Here is an 11,887-nt window from a genome sequence, read left to right as displayed (position 1 = left end):
AGCCAAATATTGTCTGATCCTAATAAACCATACATCAATGGAAAGATTATTTATTCAGCTTTCAGATGATGCATAAATCTCAATTTTTAAAAATTGGCCCTTATGACTGGTTTTGTGCTCCAGGGTCACATATGAATATCTATCCTGATAAATTATAGGCTACACATACTGTATACACAGAATTACAGTATTTAAGTAGGTTATTCATGCAAACATAATCTGTTATGTCTTAAGTGAATGTTTGGGGAAAACATCTGATGTATAACGTAATATTAGATCCGTGCATTACAGTAGGACTTACTAGGCCTTCTGTCTCATTAATATTAATCTAAAAATAAAAGATTGCTGCTCTTAATTGAACTGCTTTTGTAGGCAAGGCAAGGCAAGGCAAGTTTATTTGTATAGCACATTTCATACACAATGGTAATTCAAAGTGAATTTAAGAAAACGATTATACATATAATATAGTGCAATCAGTTGGGACATCGCACAGTGCTCATTCAGTAAATGCACAGCTAAACAGATGAGTTTTGAGTCTAGATTTAAATATATGACTAATGTTTTAGCACATCTGATCTCTTCTGGAAGCTGATTCCAACTGCGGGTGGCATAATAACTAAAAGCACATGTTGTAGTTTTTGTAATCAGTTTATTTGTAATAAACACACTGAAATGATTTTTACTAGTGCTGTTAAATGATTAATCGGATTTACCAATTAATTCTTTAAAAATCCTACAATGTGATTTTCTGGATTTTTTTTCTCATTTTGTCTCTCATAGTTGAGGTATACCTATGATGAAAATTACAGGCCTCTCTCATCTTTTTAAGTGGGAGAACTTGCACAATTGGTGGCTGACTAAACACTTTTTTGCCCCACTGTACATGTGTGTGTATTTATATATACATAATAGACATACACAGCACACACACATATATTATGTCAACATAACCTTTTATTTTGGATGCGATTAATCGCGAGTTTGACAACACTAATTTTTACATTTGATTATTTAGTTTTTCTTACTTGAATGCTTTTGTTTAGATGAAAAAAGTAATGCAGTATTTGTTTCTTATATTTGTTATATTGTTGTTTTTTGCATCTGTTCTTATTTTAGTAACAAAGATAAAATAAAAACGGCTATATTGCGATTATTAATATAGTAATTAATATTAGGCAAGGCAAGTTTATTTATATAGCACATATCGTACACAATGGTAATTCAAAGTGCTTTACATAAAATAAAGTAAAATAATAATTAAAAATAAAATAATCACAAAAATAAAACAAGGAATTTAAAAACTTTAAAATTGATTTAAAATGAATTTAAGACAGTTAAAAGTAGAAAATGATTATACATACATAAAATACAGTGCAATCAGTTCGGACATCGCACAGTGCTCATTCAGTAAATCCACAGCTAAACAGATGAGTTTTGAGTCTAGATTTAAATGTGACTAATGTTTTAGCACATCTGATCTCTTCTGGAAGCTGATTCCAACTGCGGGTGGCATAATAGCTAATTTGGAGATAAGGCTAGGTAAATCTGGGTATCATCAGCATAGCTGATAGAAAAAAAAAAAAAACTTTTTTCTTTCTCTTTATTTATTCCTTCCCTTTTCTAGCTTGTACTTATTTGAACAATGCCTAAAACTTGGTATTTCAAGCACTTCTTGTGTCTGTTTGCCTCTTTAAGAAGAATCGCTTTATGTATTCCCCAATTGTAAGTCGCTTTGGATAAAAGCGTCTGCAAAATGACTAAATGTAAATGTAAATGATAGGCAATTTGGTTCTTTCTCAATATTTGACTTAGTGGGAGCGGGAGTGGTACAGGCTAAACAAGAGCGGTGCAAGAATTGAGCCTTGTGGGACTCCGCATGTCATGGACGTCCACGTAGACTTATGCTCTCCTATACTCGCATAATAACCTCTCCCTTCTAAGTATGACCTGAACCATTTGATTACCATCCCAGAAAGCCCGACCCAGTTTTCCAGTCTCTCTAGAGGTGTGTTATGATCGACCGTGTCAAACACAGCACTGAGATCTAGTAGTACCAGCACTGATATTTTGCCAGAATCAGAATTTAAGCAAATATAATTATCTTAATGAGCGGAAACCAGATTGAAAAATGTCCAGGTATCCATTTGAGTTTAAGTATTTGTTCAGCTGATTAAAAACTACCTTTTCAATTATCTTGCCTATAAAAGGAAGAATCATCATTAAGAAAGGAAGTGGAGGAAATGATGCAATGCTGCTTGCTGATTTTGCTTTGGAACCTTCAGAAGACTTCAACTTGAGTTTTCTCAGAACTGACTTTGCATCGACTTCAAACAGGTGTAGCTCAGTCATTTTTTCATCAGATTCCAACAACCATATATCATTTTGTAGGTCTTTTAATGGAGAATGTGACAATAAAAAACTCAGTTTTGAAAATATGCTCATTGTGACTCATTTTGCCAGCACAGGTCACATATGTTAGGATCTGAGTTAGTTTAGTCACTCTGCCTATTTAATGTTTAATATATGCAAGCCATGGCCAATGAAATTTCACTGTGGGTGGGGCTACTGTGCACAGAACTGACCAGTGTTATGTTTATCATTCCTTGTTTCAGAGGATTTTTTTTTTTAAGAGACTAAAAATTTTGTATATCATAAATTTAATTGTATACACTACTGTTCGAAAGTTGGAGGTCAGTAAGTAATTTCTTGGTAACACTATATACAATACGGTTTAATTTGTTAATGTAAGTTAACTACATTAACATGAATATCTTAAATTCAACATTTACTAATACATTATTAAAATTTAAAGTTGTATCTGTTAACAATAGTTAATGTACTGTGAACTAACATGAACATTTTATTAATAAATGTTGTAAAATATATCGTTCATCGTTAGTTCATGTTAGTTAATGCATTAACTAATGTTAACAAATGAGACATTGCTGTAAAGTTTTTTTTTAAAGAAATTAATACTTTTATTTATCAAGTGTGCGTTAAACTGATCAAAAGTGACAGTAAAGACATTCATAATGTTCCAAAAGATTTCTATTTAAAATAAATGCTGTTCTTCTGAACTTTCTATTCATCTGTGAATCGTGAAAAATAAAATGCATCACAGTTTCCACAGAAATATTGTGCAGCACAACTGTTTTCAACATTGATAATAATCATAAATGTTTCTCGAGCAGCAGATCAGCATATTATACTGATTTCTGAAGATCATGTGACACTGAAGACTGGAGGAATGATGCTGAAAATACAGCTGCGCATCACAGGAATAAATTACATTTGAACACATATTCACATAGAAAACTGCTATTTTAAATTGCAATAATATTTAAAAATGTTTAATGTCTTTTTGAAATAAATGCAAAAACTATCTAACCTAAATCTAACCAACCCCAAACTTTTGGATAAGTGTATATTATAGATTTCATTTTAATGGGTCAAATGAGGCAAACGGATGTGATAAAAAAATCCCCTTCTAAAGCATGAGTTGTGTCTAATCAGCTAATCAGAGGTTTGATGACTAAATCATCTACTCTCTCTCTGTCTCACATCAGACGTTTGCTGGGAATCATTACTAAGAAGGATGTTCTGCGACACATGGCCCATATGATGAACCAGGATCCCGAATCCATCATGTTCAACTAGCAGCGCTGTGCCGCGGACTGAAGCTGTACATACCGCACAACGTCTGATCTGTTACTAAACACACTTAAAACGTGGCCAAAAGCGGACGACGTGAAGATATACGAGTGTTTTTTTTAACTGCTGTTTTTGCCATGTTTTTATTTTACGTGCATTACTTTAAGCCGTGATGATCAGCTGTTAAGTGTGGGGCGTCTGACAGGTTTTACTGTGTTTTTGAAGCGAAAGCTGCTACACTGGATGTGAAATGTGCAGATGAGGGTTGTTTCATCGGTACGTCAGGTCTTTGTGAGTTTATTAAATGCAATAGGTCAAAATGAAAAAAATGATCTAGAATACTAATCTGCTGTATGATAGTGACTGTTTTGTCCAACACTAGGTTTGTGGGAATCATTTCCGTTTTGTTATTATTTATTAATTTAATGTGAATGTAACGAGAATGTTTTTTTTGCTGTCGAATTGAAACATGAATATTGTCCTTGTTAAAATAAACACTGCATCTCTGTTACAGATATTAATGTTCATCCGCTATTCCAATTCTGCACATAAAACTGAGGGTATGTTATAATAATAAAAAATATTATTATTAAATAACGAAGTATTTTCATTGCAGTAATTTTTAGATTTCATTCATAAACTATTTTGAGAAAGTACAGTGAAAATGACAGTATATATACAGCTCAAAAGATCAAACTAGAGAGGCGCAGTGAGTTAAATGCTTTTGAATTAAATATTGTTATTAAATGATGCATTGCATTATTTTATTAGATTTAATTCATGAAAGATTTTCAGAAAGTACAATAAAAAGATATATCTCAAAAGATAAATCTTGAAAGACAGTGAGTTGTATATTTCTAAGAAATATTATTATTAAAAAAGGATATATTATTGCATTATTTTATTAGATTTAATTCTTTAATTCATAAAATATTTTCGGAAAGTACAATAAAAATAATGCATGGATGGAAAGATGAATATTATAAATAAATGTGCATATATTTGTTTTCAATGCAGAAGACTGACAAAGTACCAAAACATCTGATTATTATTATTATTATAACAATAAGAGAATAATCTGCTACTGTGTTTCTTTTTACAGTAGCTTTTACAGGTCACAGTTTAATAGAAACAAACTCAAATGTATCAGATCTACTTTTTCCATTCACAAAATAGTTAAAAAAAAAAGTGTAAAAAGCTTCTTCAAATGGTAATTTCATCAAAAATAATAAGGAAAAGGTTGCAGTATGCAATGATAAATTGTATGTGACGTTGTGGTCACATGACGTCACCAGATGAGTTTGTGTCTTCATCAGATTTGGAGAAATGTAGCATTGCATCAGTGTCTCAGCAATGGATGCTCTGCAGTGAATGGGTGCCGTCAGAATGAGAGTCCAAACAACTGATAAAAACATCACAATAATCCACAGCACTCCAGTCCATCAGTTAATGTCTTGTGAAGAAACGAATCCATCATTAAGATGTTTTTAACTAAAATATGAGTCTATAATCAATAATAACGCTTCCTCCAGTGAAAAAGTGTTCTGGTGTGAATCAGGAGAGAAATCTGCACAGATCAAGCAGCGTTTAACCATAATCCATAATAACGCTTCCTCCAGTGAAGAAGTGTTCTGGTCTGAATCAGGAGAGAAATCTGCACAGATCAAGCAGCGTTTAAACAGCTCTAAACACATATGTGGCTGGATTTTGATGTGAGAGACAACAGGAGATGCACTTTTTCACTGGAGGAAGAGTTATTATGGATTATGGACTCATATTTTGACCAGAAGCAACAGTTTGAAGTTAAAAACATCTAATGATGGATTTGTTTCAGCTTTTGTCTTCTCCAGATGTTAACTGATGCACTGGAGTGCTGTGGATTATTGTGATGTTTTTATCAGCTGTTTGGACTCTCATTCTGACGGCACCCATTCACTGCAGAGCATCCATTGCTGAGACACTGACGCAGTGCTACATTTCTCCAAATCTGATGAAGAAACAAACTCATCCTAATCTCGGATGGCCTGAGGGTGAGGACATTTTCTGCATGTTTTAATTTTTGGGTGAACTGTTACTTTAACTTTCAGCAGTCTGATCACACAAGTCAAAAACAAAGATTGTATCAGTTCCAGGTCATTGGTCAAGTAGTATGTGATTTGAAGCGCTGCCCTAAAGGGGAATGGAGACTATGGTCGGCAGAGGGCCGATGGGAGGAGGGTTGTATTTCTCCACACGCATTAACCTGCGCAGAATATCATCCCGGTCTTTCGGCCAGCTGTAGACGTGCGTGTTTTGCAGCCAGGTGGGAATGTAACACTGAGAACGAGAAGAAAACAGGTCCTGCTTCAGTGAGAAACGCTGCAAATCTTACAGAAGCTGAAATGAGATTGATATTTTGCTTCACGAACCATGATTCTACAGTTCAGTACATTGCTCTGTGAAGTTTAGACTAGATTAACCGGTTTAGTGCTGTAACAAGCTTCCAAACATGCTTTGATTCGCTGAAATGCTTGAGAGAGAATTGCGGTGTCTGTTGAATTTCACAAACCTTTTTAGCCCCCGGGAACAGAATAGGAATGAACCTGTAGTTCCTGCAGCCGTTCTGAATGAATTCACTCTGCAGCTGATGGAGGCAATCAAACACATCAGCAGTGTCACAAAAACTACAGATGGTGTGTTTTTACACTATAAGCTAACAAACGTAACCAGAGCGACACTCTCCCTTAACCGAACCCTCGCAATTATATCAGTATGCTTGTTTTGACTAAGGCAGCCCATGCAATCCCAGAATGCATTGCAATAACCTCGGTGAAATATTTCAGCCAAGAAAGGATTTTATTCAAAACGTATGAGCAACTTAATTACAATAGTTTAATTTAATAAAAAAGTATTATTATTATTAATAATACACTACTACTGCTGCTAATAATAATAATTGCTATTATTTTAATGCATTCATTATTTGTGCGTGCAATTTATTTGTGTTCTTATTAAAATATCGCATGCTCACAGTAAACTCTATTGGAATTAGCAAAAGTATTAATAATTATAATATTATTGTTATTATTTTATTACATTCTGTATTTGTGTGTGCAATGCTTTTTACACTTATTAAAATATATTGCATGCTCACATTAAAATCTATTGGAATTAGAAAAAGTATTAATAATAATAAATTGTTGTTGTTGTTTTTATTTTATTGCATTTGATATTTGTGTGTGCAATGCATTTTTATGCTTATTAAAATATCACATAGCTCGCCCATGCTAAATTCTGTTGGAATTAGCAAAAGTATTATTATTATTATTGTAGTTGTTGTTGTTGTTGTTGTTTTTGTTATTATTTTAATGCATTCAAACTACTGGAATCAGCAAAAGTATTATTACTATTATTATTAATAATAATGATAATTCATAAAAACACAACAATAATAAAAATTGTTTTCAATGCATTCAATATTTGCATGTGCATCTCATTTTTGTGCCTATTAAAATATCACATTGCATGCTCACACTAAACTACTGGAAACAAAAAAAGTATTAATAATAATTATTATTATTATTATAATTATAAATTTTTTATTAGTAGTAGTAGTAGTAATAGTAGTAGTAGTATTGTGTATTATTAATTATTATGATTTAATCCATTCAGTATTTCCTAAACTCTATTGGGATCAGCAAAAGTATTAGCAATAATAATAAATGAAAGCAGAGCTTGTATTTTAGTAAGTGAGGGTTATATTGGGACCTGTTTGTGGATGTACACAGTGTTTGACGTTCTCTCGTCGCCCTCCACACTGGTATTCATGCCTGATATGGTCTCGTAATACCTCAGGCTGATGATGATGATGATCAGGTAATCTTTCTGCAGGGAGAGAGAGACGCTGTAACTGTAGCTGTTTAGAGGATGATGATGATGACATCACTTCCTGTCTCTGCGTGTTTACCTCATTGAGATATCGCTCCATGCAGTCGATCTTACTGATGCTGTTCAGCTGCTGCTCGAAAACATCAATCTGTGCACAAAGACGCAAGAATCAATCCAAACCCACACAACTACAGCTAAAACTACAGGAAACTGTATAATGATCTGTACATGCGTGTCAAAGCCGTTGTTCCTCAGCAAAGACACAAACTTAATGATCTCCTTCAAATGCTCTTCACTGTCAGCCTCGTACGTGACAAAAACTTTCCCTGTGTGGAGAAAAAAAGCACGCGACACACTTGAAAGAGTAGGTCAAACCGCCTCAAACTAATATGAAACCTTGCACTGTATTTTTCCTCTTCTGCATGAAATGACCTTATAATAATTACTATACATCAGGATCGGAAATTAATGAGGGCAAAAATGCTTACAAAAATTAAAAAAAGCCCCATAAATTAAATTAAATTCATTAAAAAAAAAATAATCTAAATCTATCATGGCTGCTGCGCTTAAAATACAATGTAAAAATGAATGAAAAGTGTCAATTCATGGCATTATTTTAGATCTGCGTTGCATCAGACTGACTTTTACACATTGTTTTTTGCATTGTTGAGTATTCCAGGATGATGGATGATGATCCGTAATGAAAATTCGCATTCCACGGGCTAAATATCACGTTATTGGGGTCGATTCGACCTGCGGACATGAAAAACAACCCGCGGCAACAGTGTTAAAGTAGCCCAATTCAGCATATATTGCCGTAGTCGTGTGTTTATTAGTCATGTTGAATCAATGAAAGCAGTTGAATCTTCTGTTTATTCAGCTGCAGTGATAGCCATTTTCTGGGTTTCTTCTGCGAGGCGTATTTGATGTTTCTCTGGCCTTTGGATGGAGATTTACTGCTGATCACAGAACCGTGCTTCACTGAAAGATACGCATGACAATCGCAGCTTCTGTCGAATCGCGGTCTTGATTCCATTTCGATTTATCGTGCAGCCCTAATACATTTTTCCCGGAAACAAGTTAAAATGTGGACTCATCTGAGCACAGCACACATTTCCACTGTCTTTTAGACTATCTGAGATGAGCTCTGGCCCAGAGAACCCGGCAGCATCGCTGCATAGAATTGATGTATAACTTTCTCCTCGAGTAAAAGAGATTCAAGTTGCATTTCTTGATGCAGCAGCAGACTGTGTTAAGTGACTGAGCCCATGTGGCTATATTTAACATGATGCAGCATGATGGTTTCTTATGCAATGCCATCTGAGGGCTCAAAGGTCAAGCACATTCACCTGAGGTTTCATGCCTTGCCCTACATGTACTGTGATTTCTCTGGATTCCCTGAATCTTTTCACAATAGTATGTATGGTACTTGGTGAAAGACCTAAATTCTTTGCAATTTTGCATTGCGAAATGTGATTTTTGATGTGAGTTTTGTTTGACACTTTCGTGAAATTTGGCACTAAGTGATGAGCCATGATCCAGCTTTGCTTGCAAACACTGACATGCTCCTTTTATACCCAAACATGATACCCTGACCTATTACCAATTCACCTACTTACTGTGAACTGTTTCAAAACAGTTTAACGTGGATATTCTATAACCTTTTCACTGTTATTCTGCCTCTGTCCCAACTTTTTTGGAGTGTGTTGCAGCCGTCAAAACCAAAATTTGTTAATATTTACAAAATACATTTACGTTGGTCAGTGAAAACTTTGGAAATCTTTTCTTTGTACTTTTGTCAATTAACAAATCACAAATGTAATTGATTGCTGTGATCAAAGCTGAATTTTCAGCATCATTACTCCAGTCTTCAGAAATAATTCTAATATGCTGATTTGCTGCTCAAGAAACATTTCTGATTATTATCAATGTTGAAAACAGATGTGCTGCTTCATATTTTCGTATAAACCGTGATACATTTTATCGTTCAAGATTCTTTGATGAATAGAAAGTTTAAAAGATTCAACAATCTTTTGTGACATTATAGATGTCTTCACTTTCACGTTTGATCAATTTATTGCACCCTTGCTGAATGAAACCATTAACCCAGCTAAAAAGGAACGTTCTCAGAACTTTGATAAGGTTCTTATTCTTAAGTTATGAACAAACGTTCTTCCAGTAACATTAATAGAATGCTCATTGAAAGTTTACATTATTTATACATTGTTTATGGAACATTCGATTTCTGAAACGTTAGTAGGTTTATCTAATGTTTTTTTTTTTTTAAATGTTACTACTTTTAGAACGTTCAGAGTAACATTCAAAAGTAACGTTCCCATAAAGTTTGCAAAATTATAAAATGGAATGTTCCCTTAGGGTTAGTTCACCCAAAAATGAAATTCTGTCATTAATTACTCGCCCTTATGTCGTTCCAAACCCGTAAGACCTTTGTTCATCTTCGGAACACAAATTAAGATATATTTGATGGAATCTGAGAGCTCTCTGACTCTCCATAGACAGCAACACAACTGAAATGTTCCCAGGTCCAGAAACGTAGCAAGGACATCGGTAAAATAGTCCATGTGACATCAGGGGTTCAACTGTAATTTTACGAAGCTACGAGAATACTTTTCATGTGCAAAGAAAACGTTAATAATGACTTTATTAAACAACTCTTCTCCTCCACATGCCGTCTGCAGCGGTGTGCCGCCATTGTGGAAAGAGTATCACGATGTATGCGCTTGTTTCTGCATCATGTAAACGACACGTTGCATGTTAAGGTAAGCAGCAGTGCCATGCGCATGCGTTGTTTACATGATGCAGAAGCACACTCTTAAAAATAAAGGTGCTTCACGATGCCATAGAAGAACCTTTTTTGTCTAAATGGTTCCATAAAGAACCTTTAACAACTGAAGAACCTTTCTGTTTCACAAAAGATACTTTGTGGCGAAAGAAGGTTCATCAGATTACAAAAAGGTAAGAAAGAGATGGTTCTTTAAAGAACCTTTGACTGAATGGTTCATTGTGGAACCAAAAATGTTTCTTCCTCCTGGCATCGCTCTGAAGAACCTTTTAAGCACCTTTATTTTTAAGAGTGCAAGCGCATGCGTCATGATACTCTTTCCACAATGGCGGCGCACTGCTGCAGACGGGATGAGGAGGAGAAGAGTTGTTGAATAAAGTCATTTTTGTATTCTTTGTGCACGAAAAGTATTCTCGTAGCTTCGAAAAATTACGGTTGAACCCCTGATGTCACATGGACTATTTTACCGATGTCCTTGCTATGTTTCTGGACCTGGGAACATTGCAGTTGTGTTGCTGTCTATGGGAGGGCCAGAGAGCTCTCAGATTCCATCAGAAATATCTTAATTCGTGTTCCGAAGATGAACAAAGGTCTTACGGGTTTGGAACGACATGAGGGTGAGTAATTTTAATTTTTGGGTCAACTATCCTTTTAACACTTATATTACACACAAATAATTTTTTTTGAAAATGTAAACAAAAAATGGATGTCTAGAATGTTCAGAGAACATTCAGAAATAACGTTTTCATAAAATAACGGGCACGTTAGAAAAACATTCTTGGAACAAATTTTTTTTAGCTGGGAATTTCCATTAAAAAAATCATCCCAATCCCAAACTTTTGCACGTAACGCACCTGAGGGTCTGTAGGGCGGCTGATGTCTGGGGCTGGAGCTGCAGTGATGGACGGGAATCATGTGACGCGGCGGTGGACCGAACTGACTGCAGCACGGCGGCCGCAGGTAAGCGATGGGGTACGAGGGCGAGGGATGGTGGTACATGTTCGCAGACGGAGGAAAGGAATGCAGAGATCTGGGATACTCCAGACTCTCCAGACTCGGACTACAGCTGCCCGGCAGAGAGTGAGGCCTGCTGGGGAAAAACGAGCCTTCATCCGAGAGCGTGTTGTAGACGGCAGACGGGAGGCAGGAGGGCAGGCTGTGAGGAGAATCCGCCCTGACGGGGCCGTCCCAGCTGGGGAAGGGCGTCTGATGGGTGTAGCTCACTGTGTTATGCTGGTGAATGACGGTTGTGGAACGGTTGTGAGTGACGTCTGGGTGAAGTTCTGACTCAAACTCTTCACTCCTGGTTTCGTCATTCTCCTCGGGATAGTTTAGAGACGTGTACTGATCGCTGCTGTGGGCCATGTGGGTCGGGTGTCTGACAAAAGAGAAAACACGATGATGGTAAAAAATGTGATTATATTTCAATGCATGTTATAGGTCTTATTGTAAATAAATCATCTGTGCATATATTTATTTTTTTACCTCATGATGATCAAATGGATCATCTGTCTTAACTGGATAACACAACTTTTGTGATGGAAATCATATGTGGTGGGAGAAAAA

The 11,887-nt window shown here is 35.6% G+C and overlaps 2 protein-coding genes across 2 annotated transcripts in view; one reads left to right on the top strand and one right to left on the bottom strand.

The window, feature by feature from the left end:
- LOC107552404 (H(+)/Cl(-) exchange transporter 4) overlaps positions 1–4,254 on the top strand; it is a 33,460-nt gene extending 29,206 nt beyond the window's left edge. Inside the window, exon 12 of the mRNA XM_016234276.1 lies at positions 3,567–4,254. Within this exon, the coding sequence (XP_016089762.1) occupies positions 3,567–3,657 (91 nt within the window). The 3' untranslated portion in view covers positions 3,658–4,254. The remainder of the gene's footprint in view (positions 1–3,566) is intronic.
- A 1,425-nt stretch (positions 4,255–5,679) lies between these two features.
- LOC107552391 (adapter protein CIKS-like) overlaps positions 5,680–11,887 on the bottom strand; it is a 15,637-nt gene continuing 9,429 nt past the window's right edge. The window contains exons 2-7 of the mRNA XM_016234259.1: positions 11,176–11,699; positions 7,747–7,844; positions 7,598–7,666; positions 7,399–7,515; positions 6,200–6,274; positions 5,680–5,967 (exon numbers count right to left, since the gene is read on the bottom strand). Of these exons, the coding sequence (XP_016089745.1) occupies positions 5,821–5,967; positions 6,200–6,274; positions 7,399–7,515; positions 7,598–7,666; positions 7,747–7,844; positions 11,176–11,686 (1,017 nt within the window). The 5' untranslated portion in view covers positions 11,687–11,699 and the 3' untranslated portion in view covers positions 5,680–5,820. The remainder of the gene's footprint in view (positions 5,968–6,199; positions 6,275–7,398; positions 7,516–7,597; positions 7,667–7,746; positions 7,845–11,175; positions 11,700–11,887) is intronic.

This window comes from Sinocyclocheilus grahami, unplaced genomic scaffold (genome assembly GCF_001515645.1).
Source record: "Sinocyclocheilus grahami isolate Dianchi unplaced genomic scaffold, SAMN03320097.WGS_v1.1 scaffold449.1, whole genome shotgun sequence".
NCBI lineage: Eukaryota > Metazoa > Chordata > Actinopteri > Cypriniformes > Cyprinidae > Sinocyclocheilus > Sinocyclocheilus grahami.
The sequence above is the reverse complement of the archived record's forward strand: the minus strand, read 5'-3'. Positions and strand labels throughout refer to the sequence as shown.